The sequence below is a fragment of the Corticium candelabrum genome, chromosome 9, assembly GCF_963422355.1.
Source record: "Corticium candelabrum chromosome 9, ooCorCand1.1, whole genome shotgun sequence".
NCBI lineage: Eukaryota > Metazoa > Porifera > Homoscleromorpha > Homosclerophorida > Plakinidae > Corticium > Corticium candelabrum.
The window spans coordinates 2,168,599-2,184,550 of record NC_085093.1 but is presented as its reverse complement, the minus strand read 5'-3'; the positions used below and the strand labels follow the sequence as shown (position 1 = coordinate 2,184,550).

The 15,952-nt window shown below is 41.6% G+C and overlaps 4 protein-coding genes across 5 annotated transcripts in view; 3 read left to right on the top strand and 1 right to left on the bottom strand.

The window, feature by feature from the left end:
- The window catches only part of LOC134184618 (uncharacterized), a 5,679-nt gene extending 4,524 nt beyond the window's left edge, over positions 1 to 1,155 (bottom strand). The window contains exons 1-2 of the mRNA XM_062652354.1: positions 1,096 to 1,155; positions 714 to 1,015 (exon numbers count right to left, since the gene is read on the bottom strand). Coding sequence (XP_062508338.1) covers positions 714 to 1,015; positions 1,096 to 1,134 — 341 coding nt within the window. The 5' untranslated portion in view covers positions 1,135 to 1,155. The remainder of the gene's footprint in view (positions 1 to 713; positions 1,016 to 1,095) is intronic.
- A 571-nt stretch (positions 1,156 to 1,726) lies between these two features.
- Positions 1,727 to 5,891, top strand: LOC134184436 (uncharacterized). 2 transcript variants are annotated; one of them, XM_062652124.1, is made up of 15 exons: positions 1,727 to 1,781; positions 1,836 to 1,934; positions 1,989 to 2,057; positions 3,621 to 3,685; positions 3,763 to 3,881; positions 3,945 to 3,990; positions 4,049 to 4,198; positions 4,268 to 4,310; positions 4,628 to 4,834; positions 4,897 to 4,950; positions 5,009 to 5,087; positions 5,150 to 5,272; positions 5,332 to 5,400; positions 5,465 to 5,520; positions 5,582 to 5,891. In XM_062652124.1, the coding sequence occupies exons 1-15, from the start codon at positions 1,732 to 1,734 to the stop codon at positions 5,697 to 5,699; spliced, it is 1,347 nt and encodes a 448-aa protein (XP_062508108.1). In that variant the 5' UTR covers positions 1,727 to 1,731; the 3' UTR covers positions 5,700 to 5,891. The 2 variants fall into 2 exon arrangements, with proteins under 2 accessions (XP_062508108.1, XP_062508107.1); XM_062652123.1 differs by having other exon boundaries at positions 3,618 to 3,685.
- A 5,815-nt stretch (positions 5,892 to 11,706) lies between these two features.
- On the top strand, positions 11,707 to 12,747 carry LOC134184081 (uncharacterized). The gene is made up of 5 exons (XM_062651688.1): positions 11,707 to 11,816; positions 11,888 to 12,077; positions 12,135 to 12,204; positions 12,263 to 12,583; positions 12,651 to 12,747. Exons 1-5 carry the CDS (start codon positions 11,748 to 11,750, stop codon positions 12,745 to 12,747), a joined length of 747 nt encoding a protein of 248 aa, XP_062507672.1. The 5' UTR covers positions 11,707 to 11,747.
- LOC134184080 (zinc finger MYM-type protein 1-like) lies at positions 12,746 to 14,303 on the top strand. The gene has a single exon (XM_062651687.1). It carries the CDS (start codon positions 12,756 to 12,758, stop codon positions 14,301 to 14,303), a length of 1,548 nt encoding a protein of 515 aa, XP_062507671.1. The 5' UTR covers positions 12,746 to 12,755.
- Positions 14,304 to 15,952: the final 1,649 nt, after the last annotated feature.

The following is a 15,952-nucleotide window of genomic DNA, read 5'->3' as shown; positions in this document are numbered from 1 at the left end:
TGATGACACACTATGGAATACTGTTAAGACATCTAAAAGTAAATTTGTGTTCAAAAAGTAAATTTTGTGTTCACAAACACAGAGTTCCTTTTAAATTGAAATAAATTTAAATTGAACACAAATTTACTTTTAGATGCATGGACATATTTGGGTATGCATTTTGTTATAATCATGTGGCAAACAGTGTCATAGGCCGTACAGCCTGTCTAAGGTATGAATGTATTTTATGTGTGTATAGTATGTATGTGTATAGTATGTATGTGTATAAGTGTATGTTTCAGCCTTGTAGTTCTCATTGCCATGATTAGATATGCTCATCAGACATTTCATTTTATGTGTTGATTTTTTGTAGTTCATGCGCATGCATGCAGTTGCGCAATGCAGACATTACACTACTACTGAATTACTTAGTTTGATTATTGCGCAAATTCTTCTCCTAGAACGTGGTCACTCAGTCTTTCTCTAATGTAAGCGCGTACACACACACACACACACACACACACACACACACACACACACACACACACACACACACACACACACACACACACACACACACACACACACACACACACACACACAATTTTAATATAACAAGCATAATTACTATAAATTATTTAATTAATTGATCAACCAATTAATTAATTAATTAAAAAGTTAATGTGCCTTCGCGGTTCCAGACCATCATCGCCTACTAATAATTTATGTGAAACCTTGTGCTGCCATCTGTATCGTCTATTCCCAGCTCTGTTTTGACTAGTCGTTCAACTAGCGTCTCGGTGATCATGTCCGTAATCATAGGCAAATTTCCTTTCTCAATTCCAACGTTTTCTAGATCGGGAGGTTTCACTTTCTCTGCAACCTCCTTGATGAGAGTTTGCCAGCCTGGAAGAATAGGACTGGACAAACCAGCGCCAAGGAATGGAATGACAGTACGAGACCGAATGTGTTGCAGCAAGACTTCCCAGTCTGTGGCGTCTGCAGTTGCTGGAAGAGAACCGACCGCGGGAGTTGACTAGGGACAACAATAGAATTAATTAATTATCCTCTTCTAACTAATGACTTAATTAAGAACTGCGTTGTGCGGCTTCTTACGTTCAAACTAGCCATCAGCCTCGACGTGTCAAACACCATGAAACTTTGGAGGTTGCGTGGGTGTGGTGAAATACGAGTAGGATGCACTTTCATAGACATGTATACTATTACGCTAAAAGTATGTGTGTGCATTTCAGTCTAGCGCCACAGTAACCTACTGAAATGTTACACACAATTACGCAACTTTCACCACACCTCTACGTGCCTAGACATGCATGTACAATTACAAAGTTCCACTGTTTGAAGTACAGAGGCTGCAGTCTCTGGCACATCCATGTCTACAGTGCAGCAATTGTCGATGAAGCTTTGGACATACAATACAAGAATGATACACCAATGACAAATTGACTGCATGGTTCTAAAGATTCAATAGATGTACATGCATCTAGAGACCTCTAGTTTGGACCTATAGACTGTTTGCTTAGTGTAAAGTAGCACTAGTAGGCATTCTCTACTGTGTCTCTAGCTTCTTCATGGTAGACTGTGATGCAAATGACGCTGTTTGGAGGCACGTATACGTAGTCAGTTGTTTAGAAGCAAACACCAATGCTTACTATTTCTACATACCGGTATGTGCTAGTAGGAGTCACGTGTATGTTCACGCGGGTTAATCTACTGGTCCGACGTCCGAGGCTAATGGCTATTGCAGAGCCGTCTAAAGGGCTCTGGGCTGTTTCATTGCACAAGTAGATTTTAGTTCGACGTTTATTTATTGTTTGCATATATTGATTTTATTTTAGATTCCTCAAAGAGCTTGAAGGATGTCAAGACGACCTGATTTGCGTCCGCCAAGAAGCTGAGCGAATTTTTTACGAAGCTGACAAACTCTTTCGTCCCTGGTAACTCTCCTGCATGTAAACGGTTGTCGTAGAGAAACTAAACGTAGCTTATAGGCCAAGTGAACACGTTAAATGTGACAGCAAGTCAACCGTTGCAAGCATGAAGGAAAGAGAAAGAGAAAGGTTGACAATTAAGAGTAGCAGAGTAATGGTTTTTATTAATTAGCTCAGAATGTCTAATATTGCAAGTTCAAGACTATCAGTCTGTTAGTCCTTTATACCCGGATGTGTATCCGGGTATCAACACAACACCATACTTGGCTGCCTGCTTATCTAACTTGGTACTTGCATGTCTTTTTATAGAAGTTGTCAATGGTGCATGCTTTACTATTAAATTAATTTATTGTTTACCAAATTGAAATTACATAAACTATGAGGTACTGTCGGTTATCAGTCTGGCCGTTTGTCAGTGTGTCTATTTGTCTGTCTTGTATTTGTTTGTATTTTTGTTTGTATGCGTCGTCAATGATTGTCTACTTGTCTGTTGATAATTGCCTCCTTATTGTCTGATCTTGTTTTTAATTAATTAATTAATATTAAGTTTACTTCTAGTACACACAGTAGCTAGTGACTGGTTTAGTAACTAACTTACCGTGTTCGACTTTAGCTTAGTTTCTAACAGCAGTGGAAGCAAATATAAAGTGGTCAGGCCTAATCACGCTAAGAGGCGTAGTTCTAACACATAAGAAACGATAGCCAATGTGATTTGCTTTCACTTGTATTACAGTAACCACCAGCATGCGTAGACATTTTACCTTGGAAACCCAAATGCATCATACAGCGTGCAGCCATTGTTAGGGATCAAACAGTGTTTGTCAAATATGACCAGGCTACGAGTAAGACCAATGCATTCTTTGATAAATATATTACCTATACATTTGTTAGAACATGGCATCAACGCAAACTAACTAGCAATATATTGTTACATGCAAATTAGTAAAAATGAATTCTAAGGAGAAGAACTGTGAAAACTCGGCAATCTAAAAGCAAACACTGTGACAATAGTGCAAAACTATCCTGGTAGAACGACCTAATAACAGTGCAAATTAACTAAAACAGCAAATTAACAAAAACACTATTCTTATAGTGCCCTATTTATTACTAAAACTAACTAGAGTTAGCATCTTTACAGTCTAAATAATATCGAAGAATTGTTTTAGTAGCGTAAACAAACTGGTGTATTGTGACACCAGTGAAAACTTATTGGAGGCGTAGTGATAACAGAACGAACAAACTAGGAACAACATGACAGCAGTTGATAGAACATGATATCAGCGCAAATGCACTAGCAATATTGGTTAAAGTAATGCAAACTAACTAGGAACATTGTGATAATTGTGTAAACTAATTACAAACAGCGAAAAATAATAGAACTTTAAATCAGAGCGAACGAACTAGGAATATTTTGAAATCAGTAAGAAATTAACTTGGAACTTTGTGATAATCGTCTAAATTTGCTAGAAACATTGAGAAACAATTGCTAGAACATAATATCAGAAGAAATTAACCAGTTTAATCATGTATACCCTAAAACAGGAAATAGCCGCCATCAGCCAACAGTTGACTGGCGAAAGTACATTTTGTGAAAAGTGGTCATATGGCTTGACCAGCTGACCGGTTCTGCAGTCTTTGGTTTCAAGTAAATGTAAGCAGTTTGTAGATGGCTAGATGAGTGTTTGTTAGTAGGGAATGCAAGAAGACTTTGCCTTGTGCCACACCAGCTGACAAACATGTTAGCGTATCAAGACAAGGTCGTGTTGCTCGACAAGTTACGATGTGACGTACTTGGATTGTGTCGTTTCTTGTCCGCATAAACTTATACTGATAGAACCTGGAACGAATAATGGCACCGAAATAGAACAAGCAAATATTCAAGAGTCTATCAATATGGAAGCTTTGGATAAAGTTCTGGCAATGGCTGTGAATGCAAGAAAAATTCAAGCTCAAGTTTGCTCTATTTCAGACGCCATTAATTTGCATTGTCTGTAATGTTATTGTTGTTTATTGAAGCATGAAGCTGTAGAAAAGCAAGGCAAACGTCTAAAGCTAAACACAAGTTTGAATACAAAATCACTGATTATTACTTTATTAAAGTGTTCGAGTGTGTGTGATAGCTGTTGTGTCACTGTCTCGTTCCTCTATTGATGGAAAGATAAAATCCAGACCCACAAGGACTGTTGTACGTAAAACATCAAGGTATACAGACAGTGCATCTAAGCACAAGTCGTTGACCACGTCGTCGTTGGTGAAGACTAGAACATCAGGTGTAGTATGGAAGATGTGAAGCTTTGAATAGTTTTTGTAATGTACTTGTGTGTTAAACGGAAATCCAGGTGTGGCCAGTGAACAATCGCGTGGCAAGACCTCAGAAAGAGGGTTTGTGTGTGTGTGTGTGTGTGTGTGTGTGTGTGTGTGTGTGTGTGTGTGTCTGTCTGTCTGTCTGTCTGTCTGTCTGTCTGTCTGTCTGTCTGTCTGTCTGTCTCTGTCTGTCTGTCTGTCGGTCAATTCATATATTTTTATAAATGAGCTATAGCACCAGAGCAATAGCTAATCTACGTGTCCATTACATCTAGTACATACATGAAAACTGGTTAAAACTGCTAAATAAACATACACATTATGACTAGACGAAAGGTCTGTCTGTCTGTCTGTCTGTCTCGGTGTGTGTTGTTATAAATACCTTGTGTTGACAGTCTTAAGCCAGCAGCATGTACAAAGGATGAGAAGAGTGAAGCCCAGCAGAAAACAATGATCAGTACGCCACAAACGGAAAAGACTGCAGTTAATGCTGCTGGAGACAGAAAGGACAACTGTCACGTGAAGACAACTGCACCAACACTGAAATCCGAACAACAATCATGTGTCACACAACCAACACCATTTAACCTATCAAGTGACGGGTGAGTGAAATGTCATTTATAATTTGTCTGCATAAGTGTGCTGCATCGTGTTATCGGTTCAGATCTGATTTGAAAATTCCAGGCAGCTACAGGAGAGCCGTACTGCATGCTGAACGGTACTCCTACACTCCAATAGCGACTGTATACATCAGCAATTAATTCCGAGCTTTGTAGCTTGCTAGAAAATTTACAAGTATCACGTGAGAAGGATCATTCCTCGGCAGCCCATTTTATTCAGAGACTTAAAACAACAGTATGCCTTTTTGTGAAATTATATTTTAATTAATTAATTAATACAACGGTTGGTTGATGCAGTTTGACTTCGTGGAACATGACGATCAGTCTCGTGAGTGTCAATACTCTGCTGACTTTCCAACACAAATTTCTGGTCAATGTGATGATCTTGTCGTGACAAGTTTGAATTACTCTGATTTCAAAGTATGATAGGTTGTGACACTATGTACAGCAGTATGTTGTCATTCGAGTGTATGTCACAGGAACTTGATCATTACTTGTCACTGCAATGCGAAACGATGCTTCTAAGATTAGATATTGCTCTGTGTCAGGTAAATCAAGAATTTACTTGGCATGCTTTGATTTATACACCACAACCGTATTTTATATTTACAGATTGCTCTTCGAGATATTCTGCCTGTTTTAACGGAAAGTCTATCTAGTCACAGAAGGTGTGACTTCACTGTTTTTCTCAACGTCGTTGACATGGTTGTGATATACGTTGTGATTCAGATCTCGAGTTGTGCTTGATCTCAGGTGTGTGCTGCAGTTGCTGACACCAAGACTGAGGATGCTGCCAAGGGCTTGTGTGACTGAAAGTAGGATGCTGATTGCCAGTGATAATCACTGACTATTTCTTGAGCTCGTGAAATCTAGAGCTCTGACTGAACTAGAAACAAGTAGTTCAACTCTAGGTTACTGGTGTAGATGTGAGTGACATGGAATTGATTTCTTAGAGGTTTTTATTAATATTAATATATTTTGTTTGACGTCAATTTATATTGTACAATAAAATGCAGTAAAATTATTTCATAAGAACGAAAACACGGAAGCAATAGTTTGTGTACTTGGCTAGAGCTCTATATTTTAAAGAACTCTGTAGCTTCAACCTCCAACGGCGCTTGAGGTGTTTTTAGAGAAACTGAGGTATGGATTTAGTTTATTAGTTAGTGTCTCTGAGACTGTTTACTCAAAGAGCAGCAGCAGCCTGTTGATATCTTTCTCGCGAGGATCTAGGCAGAGCTAAGGCGTGCCACTTAGGTGCAAGTGTACTTGCAGGAAGGATGAACTGTAAGCGTGGGGTAACAGCCAAGCCTTCCTTCGTGCTCACTGTGCGACCTCGTGCTCTTCGCCTGCTCGCACGCGAGAGAAGGCGGAATATACTCACACTGCGGCTTACCTCCGCGCAGGCAGTTCGGCTCAAACACCTCCTCTCACGTGCGAGGAAGCACGTGAGGTCGCACAACGGAGGAAAGCTTGGCTTGCGAGGCTAGCTAATTAGCATTGGTGTTCCTGTTTAGGCCACTTCAAGAAGTATCTGGTCGCTGCTCGCATGATTTTTTAGCTCAGATCAAGAAGAATTATTATTGCGCACGCGCAGTACAACACTGGATACTGCAAGTCCAATGAAACCGTGAAAAATTGTGCAAATTGTAAAAACTTTGCGTCATCGTTGCCGTATACTTGTGCGTTTGGTACGGATATAAAAACAGTAAAGTCAAATCATGGCTAGTAGATTTGCAATGGATATTGCTGCATATTTTGTCTTCAGAATATCATTGAAATCTATATAGAAAAAATAATAATAACCGCCCGCGTCAAATTCTATGAAACTGCGGACTAGAAACTAATATATTTTTGGTAGCGGCTCTGTAGATTTGGCCCCATTTAGCTAATCACGTGATCGAGAAATTAAGCTATGCGAACTAAAAAATTCCTGCTTAATTAACTAAAGGTTTCCGAGCTTTAAAATTTATCATGGCACGAGTATTACATTCTGTAAACAAATTTTTTATTTTTGCGCATGCTAGTCCATTGTTGCTCGTTTGAGCGGTTCCACTAGAAGCAAGACGAGGTACACCCACGTAAGTAGCACGTGCATGCTTACGTAACTTTTAATTAATTTCTCCATCCGAACGTTGAGTACAACGTACACTCCCATCGTTAGCTTGCAATCGACACTCGCAAAGTGCCATGTCTGTTCGCGATCTCAACAAATGCGAGATCGAGACGTGTGCAGCCTTCGTTGCACGACCGGAAGAGCCGGGACCCCAGCCGAAGTAAAATACGTGTGTACGAATATACGCAGCAATACGGTTATGTAACTGTCTACTTCGCTTGCCACCGTTTAGATGTTTGTACTGCGGACAAACGCAATCAGTCGGCAGGTCTCGGTTGTGGCACTCGCAACCGGAAATAAGAGAAACGGACAGGAGGAAGCGACACGATGCATGGCGGGATGCAGGAAGCAAACTCAGGTATGAAACGACCTGTTCGTACGGGCAAATTCGTTTCGTTGGTCCTGCAGCTGCATCCCACGTGCACAAAAAGAATGCAAAGGTAAGTGAACCAAATGCAAGAGATCTGGGTAGAGTGCACGTGATGTCTGTATAGTAATCGTAACTTTCTTCAGATGCTTAATAGTTATATATAATCAATAGTCGATGTATGCCTGACTAAATACTTGCACATGTTTATTTCTGTCATCGATGTAGTCTACTTGTACATTGTAAAAAAATAAAAAAAAACATTTTGAGAAAATGATGGGTATGTACTTACAGTACTGGATTGTGATGTAGGAGATGAGCATGATTAAGTACATACCCATCTCTACATACCCATCATTTTCTCAAAATGTTTTTTTATTTTTTAGGTAAAAAGATTGTGGTGTAGGAGATGGGCATAAATGACATAAGTACATACCCATCCCTACATACCCATCATTTTCTCAAAATGTTTTTAGACTTGTTTCATATATTTCTAGCTATGTTAAAAGTATACTATGTGAGCACCTGTGTGTATGTATGTATGTATGTATATGTGTGTGTGTGTGTATATATATATATATATATATATATATATATATATATATATATATATATATATATATATATATATATGCACTGAAGATGGAAATGACAGTTTTAGTAAACCGAGTGCTTAGCATTTTGAACATGTGAGAATACTTTCATGTTCAAAACCTCAGGACAGACCACGTGGAGGTTGCACTCTCTGTCCCATCCCCTCCCACCCTAGGTCATGAATTCCAGGCTGTAATTAGATGCTGCACATCCCAGTTTAGCTACGGTATCTCTTTTCAAGTGACCTTTTTAGACAGTATAACAATCGGATATGCAGCTTCGCACAACTTCGAAGTGAACCATATCACGATAATTAATGTACATTGACATTTCAGTGGTGTCTTCAGTAATAGACCGGTCTATAGTAGCAGGACTCATTCTGTGCCAATTATGGTGTTGTACGTTGTAGGAGAACACACAGTTGGCAGCAAATGGGCTAGAGTCAAAATTTCAATGTTGGTGCCCCAGGTTGATTCTTTGTCCATACCGGTTTCTGTTATGTATTGCTGAATGTTTGATATTCTGTTGGGAATGTGGCGGAATAATAATAAATGGGCAATGTGCACCATGTGGTCTAGGATAGCTTTACGTACTGCCATGTGTTGACTTTCTGAACCACATATAATGTTCAGGTGCGGATCCAGGATTTTTGAAAAGAGGGGTTGCAAATTTTGATAGACCACACCTACTTCAGTCAACTCTTTTCTATCCCTAGAGGTGCAAATGGCCCAGGCTTCTTACAGCTTATCTAAAGTAAATGGCAACAACTATGGCAACATATCTCTAGCAATGTGTCATGTTATAAACTTCCTAAATCATCAAAACTGTCTAACAGGATCTAACTGCATCATGCATAGACTACTGTTAAATAAATGTTAAGTAAACTATGGTGCAACTATGTCTCTTTTAAACAAAGACTGTATGAACAATCTCCGCGGATGATTTTGTACAAACTTTGTCTGCTGGTACCCGGTTTTTGTAATGCATGGCGATAACTGATAGGTGTGCAAGACGCTCCTCTGCCATGGTAGACCTTGCTGAAGTCTTCAGTCTCCTCAGTAGAAAAAATGACCTCTCTGCTTCTGCACTTGTGATAGGCAGTATACATGCTATCAATAGCAGACGATGGACATTCGGGTACAACCGAGAGTCACAGGCTCCCATGGCCAGGAGAAGGTTACCTAATTGTTGGGTATGGCCTTCTTGCACTCTTGCTCTCTTTTCCTTGCTTTTTGCATTGCCTGGTATTTGCTTTGCCATACTGACTGCCGCCTTCTCACTTTACCTCATAGAGACTTCGGGAATGGAAGATCGGCTTTCCATTCATTGGGTCAACGTCAGAACGAACCAGAAGGGTAAGCACTAGACACAACAGTGCTCGGACATTATCTTGCTCACCATTAGATCGTTCGCGCATCTGAAGAAGAAGAAGTCTAGGAGGGGTATCGCAACGGATCGTTTGTAGTGCTCAATCGTACTCTGACTACTAGTAGGTGTATTGCTCCGGTTTCGCTGTAAGTTTGTTTTTCTTAGAACAGATTCAACGGATCCAATCCTGTCTGCGAGTTGCAGAATGTCTTGATACCAGATGTCAAAGAGGTTGCGTATATCCTGCCTTGTTGCCTTCATTCTTTCAGTTATGTACTGAGTGAACCATTCGCTACCCAGCAAAGATATCTTGGTCACGAGTCTGGAGTTTTGCTGCCAGATGTCTCACTCGTCAAGAATCCGCTTAGTTATTTTTAATTAGATACTGAAAATGAGCACAATGCGGCTTCAAGACCTTGTGCTTTATCTTCGAGGCCAACAAAAGGGGGGTTGCAACCCACACAACCCCTACCCTAGATCCGCCACTGATGTTGTGTGACGTTGCTGTATTTGCATAGCTAGAGAGCTCTAAAACTAAAGAGGGGTAATGCATCGAGTATGTGCATGTAGTTTGAAATGGAAATGACAGTCCTAGTAAACGCGTTCAGCTCGGCCGGGATTTCAATCTTTGATTGCATCTCTAGACAACTCTCATGTTACGCTCAGCATACACGGAAGTACGTAGAATAACACTGATTGCATCTATAAACAACTCCCAATTAATACCTTGGGTTCCACGGAAGAGATACACGCTTACATGCACAGAGAGTCAGACAGGATGCCGCGCTATTGAACATAGTTGTACATTTTCAACTACACGTAACTATAAGCAGCATGTAGCAGCAGGTGGAAGTGGCAGCTAGGCTTCCAAACGGTACATAGTCACATGTACACACGTGACCGGAACAACATGGCGTTGTGGGAAGCACTACGTGGAAATGTGAAATGTGAAAGAATAAATTGGGTTTTTTACTTGCTGATAGCTGGCTTCCGAGGCGCTTAGTGTCAGCAGTGATAGTCTGGCTACCATTAGGAACGTTTGAAGTTGAGCGCTACATGGGTCCGAGATATCTGTAATGAGTTCTGAGAGATCCCGTTCGGATGCGTTTGGATACTTTTGTATGGGCCGCCATTTTAGATTCTTTACATCCCTGGGTTCGTCTGTTTATCTGGTTAGAGAATTGTTTGTCTGTTTCTTTGTTGGTCTGTGTGTCTGTCTGTCTCCTTATTCTTTTGAATATGCTGCGAAACTACATGATGCCATGACCCGGTCTACCTTTGTCCAGATATTGGGTTTAGACTCTATTGATGATTTCACATGGAATCAAGCCTCACTAAACATCAAATTGGGTGGGTTTGGCTTATCTGAAGTCAACAAGAGTAAATGCTTGGCATACGTCTCTTCATGGGCTCAATCTGTCAAAGATTTGCCTAATTGGCTTTTCTCACTTTTACAACATATTCAAAGATCTGGTGAAACGATTCCACGTCCTCTTCACTTGGCTTTGACATTCATTCAGTTGTCAAGTCCTTGCCTCCAGTTAGATTAGGAGATAATATGAAACAGCGAGGCCTCAATCATTGTCAACCCTTTCAGCTACAAAGGGTAAGCTTCAGCACAATCTAAGCTCAGAAATTGGCCTCTTGAGTGCAGCTCATTGTCTGTCTTCTGCACCTCACAGAAGGGATGCTGCAAGATTAGGTTCTGCTCAAGGTAGGGGGTCTGTGGCTTGGTTAGAGGCCTTCCCATCCTCAGATAGGTACGCACTTATTGCAAAGGATTTCTGTCTAGCATCTTTTCTGAGGCTCGATCTACCAATGCCTTTTAAGTCATGCATAAACAAATGTGAATGTGGAGTAGAACTGGATGGAACTGGGTATCATCTTCTCACCTGCAAGTTTGGCGGAGAACCAGTCTGGCAACACGATTCTATAGTGTCAGGATGGTGCAGTTGTTTGAACAAGCTCCAACTGCATCATCACAAGAAGCCAAGAGAACAATATACAGAATCTGAGAATCGCCCCGATATTTTGATGTACGATGAATCAAGTACAGAGTTGGGTGTAAGCATGACTCACCCTTGGAGCAAAAGACATTCTAAATAGAGCATCTAAAGAGGCAGGCTATGCAGCTGAGAGGCATGAGATGAGAAAGAAAAGCAAATACGGAGCTCTGTCAGTTCAGGATGGCACAATACCTAACTTAGTTCCTCTGGTCTTTTGAACACTTTGGGTTGTGGGGGCAGGAGGCTGATAACTTCCTGAACTCACTCTCGAAGAAATCAAAAGATTTGGAAGGCAGAAGTACTGAAGCCGACTTCAGGACGAGATGGCATAGACAGATTTCTATAATTATCCAGAGATGTAATGCTAGAGTTATATTAAATAAGATAAGTAGATTGCATGTAGTAAGATACAGGGGCGTAGCGTCCAGTCCGACCGGTCCGGCCATGGCCGGACCGGTTTTTGAAATATGCACTTTCGCCAGACGCTCAATGGCATCAACTTCCGTTTTAAGGGTATAGCCGATTAAATAAGTAATATATTTCTGCTCATGCAGTACTTTGTGCGTCGGCCTTGCGTTCTCCAGACGTCAGTTGAAGGTACTGTACAGGCTCGGAGACCCAGCCGATGCGAGGCTAAGATGTGTGCAGGTAATGCACGGAGGTCCGAGGCCGCTAAAAAGACCCGTTCATCTCAGAGCCGCCGCATCTATCAGGAGCAGACCTGTGAGATTAGGAGTCTAGCAAGTTGTCGAAGTAGTTGTCTGTCTCGAAGTTGTAAGCTGACGATTGTATCACGTAAAGTTCAAGTTATACGTTGTCAAATTCTTTTAGACTGGTATGGACCCGGTGCCGGAAGTCGGCGAGAAGCCAAACCAACCCACTTCCTTTGCTTTCCCCAAGCGTGAGTTCGGAAAGGCAAGGATTGTGAAGCGATCGTTCCAATCCTCATGGTTTGCCAGGTGGCCTTGGCTTCATTATGACTGCTCCCGAGATTCGGCGTTTTGTCACGTCTGCGTGAAAGCCGTGAAAGAAGCAAAGATGAGGTTGACTAGTGGCAATGTCAAAGACTCTACATTTATTTCAGGCGGATTCCATAATTGGAAAGATGCCATCCCGGCGTTCACAAGTCACAACCAGACAACTACGCACAAAACAGCTACAGAAGTTGTTGTCACATTGCCACATACCACAGACGATGTGGGAGAATTGCTTTCGTCAGCCCACGCACAAGAGAAGCACGCCAATCGCATGTGGCTTGTTAAAGTCTTTGAGAACATACGGTTTCTAGCTAGGCAAGGTCTTGCAATGCGTGGGCATGGAGATGACGCAGATAGCAACTTCATGCAGCTTGTCCGTTTACGTGCGATTGACAACCCACAATTTCTCACCTGGATTGAACGAAAAACCAACAAGTACACCAGCCCTCAAGTGCAGAACGAACTGATAAATGTCATGGCTCAGAGTATTGTGAGAAATATTGCTTCTTCCATTAGAAAGGCCAAGTATTTTTCCATCATGGCTGATGAAGTAACAGATGCTTCAAACAAGGAACAAGTTGTTATTTGCTTCCGTAGAGTCGATGATCAGCTTGAAGCTCATGAAGATTTTGTTGGTTTATATATGGTGGAATCAATACAAAGTGACAACATTGTTCACGTCCTGACAGACACAATGACAAGAATGAACCTATCAATAAACAACTGCAGAGGCCAGTGTTATGACGGGGCTTCTAATATGGCAGGTTCAAGAAAGGGAGTAGTCACCCAAATAAGAGCTCTGGAGCCACGTGCTACGTATACCCACTGCTATGGGCATGCTCTCAACTTAGCAGTCAGTGACACAGTCAAGCAAAATAAGATTCTCCGAGATGTTCTCGATATAACGTTTGAGATATCCAAATTAGTAAAATTTTCTCCTAAGAGGGATGCTATGTTCACCAGGCTGAAAGAAGAGCTGGTTCCTGGCACCATTGGATTTCGAACGCTCTGTCCCACTCGGTGGACTGTACGGGCTGCTTCTCTTCACAGTGTTCTCGAGAATTATGCTGTTTTTCAAGCACTGTGGCAGGAAGTGAAGGAATCAAGAATTGATTCTGAAATACGAGCTCGAGTGACAGGGGTAGAGGCCGCCATGAACAAGTTCGATTTTTTGTTTGGGTTGATGCTAGGTGAACGCCTACTACGACACACAGACAATCTGAGTAAAACGTTACAAAACCCTTCTATGACAGCGTCGGAAGGCCAGAATATTGCAGACCTAACCGTGAAGACTCTCAGTACAATGCGTTCTGAAGAAGCTTTCGACATTTTCTGGAAACAGGTAGAAGTTCTTCGACAGCAGACTGGACTATCTGAAGCAGCATTATCAAGGAAGAGAAAGGCACCGTTTGGCTCAGAAGTTGGCAGAAGTGAGGGGTATCATCCAAGCTCACCCAAAGAATACTATCGTCGTCAATATTTTGAATGCTTTGACTTTATTGTCAGCTCCATTCGTGACAGATTTAACCAGCCCGGTTACACTAGCCTTCTGAACACCGAAAACCTTTTGCTGAAAGCAGCGAAAGGAGACAATTATGGTACGGAGCTTGCGTTTGTTCAAGATTATTACGGAGATGATGTCATACTGTCCAGTCTTGCAACTCAGTTAGAATTGCTAACAACTGCATTTACGCCTCAACTGGAAGAAGTAACCCTGTCAACCATCAAGTCGTTCTTGCAATCTCTTTCTTTGGCTCAAAAGGCATCGTTCTCTGAAGTGTGCAAGGTACTCTGTTTCGTATTGGTCACACCAGCTACCAACGCTGTTAGTGAGAGAAGTGCATCAGCGTTAAGGAGAGTGAAGACGTACCTCCGTTCGACCATGTCTCAAGTTCGCTTGAATAACCTGTTAGTTCTCCATGCTCATAAGGCTGAAACAGACACTTTGTCGATCAGTTCGTGCTTAAATGAGTTTGTGGCTGGTAGTGAGCACAGACTTCGCATTTTTGGAAAGTTCGATTAAGGTTATGAGCAGCAATAAGTATCAGTTTTAGAATTAGACATGGCTGTCATTATAGTTCTCGTTAATTAAAGTTGTCCCGCCCATCTACTAGCGTGCGCTACATTGTCCAGCCCACTAGCGCGCGCTAGGCCGGACCGGTTTTCATTTACTTCCTACGCCCCTGAGATAGATGATTTTTTCTTTGATGTAGATATTCATCACTATATTCATTAGGATAATAGCTATGACTTCAGACATTTCAGTAGTTTTTGTTAATGCTGAGGATGCTTTCATGTTTGCGATTGTTACATTTACAGGTTGGGAGAGAATAAAACAATCTGTCTGTCTGTCTGTTTGTCTGTCTGTCTGTCTGTCAATACATATATTTAAAATTTCAACACTATTAAATTATAAATGGTTCCAGCAAGGAAAAGGGAAACATGCTACAACAATGTCCGGCGACCCTTACAGCCGCTTACTACGTAGGACGATTAATTAACTGTATGCTATAAGCAGTACAACTGTTCTTGCTAAAAGAAAGTCTACATAGTTTTCTTGAGAGCACTTGTGCGTTGCATCTCTGGAGGCTAACGGACAGGCAGCGTCTCCAGTATGTCTTGAACTCGCCACTGTTTGGGTGTCCATCTTCATCTACAGATAATAGGGACAGATGATGTAGAAATTGGTGGGCTTTCCATCCCCAGCAGCCGTAATGCTAAGAAACCAGAGTGATACAATTGGATGCATTTCCCATAGTATCAATCTCTTTGCTGTATTTTTCCGTCTTCTGTGACTCTCTTTTGGCAGCAGCGGCTCCATCCACCTTAGAGGCTTGTAAGATGATGTCCTCATTCCACGGGTGGGCAAGAGATATGTGCAGCTTGATATCATATCCAGATTGGGCATCGAATGCTATGATATCAGGACGAGAATTGCCTCCTTCGTAAAAGTTTCTGGGTTCTCTTCTGTGTGTTATGTTTAGATCTTGTAAACTATCACACCACACATTTGCTACTGATTCGTGGGACCAGATGGGTCCGCCTCCAGTTTTACAGGTTAGAAGGTGATAGTCTTCTCTGTCATTGATCTTGCTACACTCGCATCTTTCAATTGCTGAAGACATAGGCATGCTGCAGCCCAATCTCAACCGAGTTGCTAGTCGGAAGTTAGTGGGTTTTAGTGCAAACTTGGAAGAGGTTGGGACAGCTTCAAGCCAAGATCCAGCAGCTTTCCCTGCAACGATCTGAGTCTAGCAGCCTGTCGAAGTGAATTTGTATTTCCTAGTAGTTCGGGTGTGATGGTGTTAAAGTGGTTCTGCGACAGTTTCTTTTGAAGGCCTTTTGTATTGCTAAGGAGGTCTTCCAAGGACTTGCTGTATGGTAATGATTGCTTCAGCTCAAATCCTATTGATCCTGGGGTTGCATCTTGTCTATTCTCCACGAGTAGATCAACCGAATCTTGAATATCTTTGAAAGATTTAGGAAGTTGTACGAGGCTGTGCGCCCATGAAGAAACAAACGCAATGCTAGACAGGGATTCTGCAGGTGACATGCCAAACCCACCATGTCGAATGGGCAATGTAGCTTGTGTCCATTGGTCGTTTTCTAGGTCAGGACATTTAATGAGATGTTTAAATGATGATTGAGACAAACTGTCGTGAATTCGTGCGA

Bases quoted from the DNA above. Each gene is read 5' to 3' on its own strand.
- LOC134184436 (XM_062652123.1), top strand. From the start codon at position 1,732: ATGGCTATTGCAGAGCCGTCTAAAGGGCTCTGGGCTGTTTCATTGCAC. The intron at 3,991-4,048 runs GTTTGAATACAA...TGTGTGTGATAG, and splicing joins ACGTCTAAAGCTAAACACAA to CTGTTGTGTCACTGTCTCGT. The intron at 4,199-4,267 runs GTGTAGTATGGA...ACGGAAATCCAG, and splicing joins GGTGAAGACTAGAACATCAG to GTGTGGCCAGTGAACAATCG.
- LOC134184081 (XM_062651688.1), top strand. From the start codon at position 11,748: ATGGCCGGACCGGTTTTTGAAATATGCACTTTCGCCAGACGCTCAATG. The intron at 12,078-12,134 runs GTAAGCTGACGA...AAATTCTTTTAG, and splicing joins TAGTTGTCTGTCTCGAAGTT to ACTGGTATGGACCCGGTGCC. The intron at 12,584-12,650 runs GTTTCTAGCTAG...AACTTCATGCAG, and splicing joins AAAGTCTTTGAGAACATACG to CTTGTCCGTTTACGTGCGAT.
- LOC134184080 (XM_062651687.1), top strand. From the start codon at position 12,756: ATGGCTCAGAGTATTGTGAGAAATATTGCTTCTTCCATTAGAAAGGCC.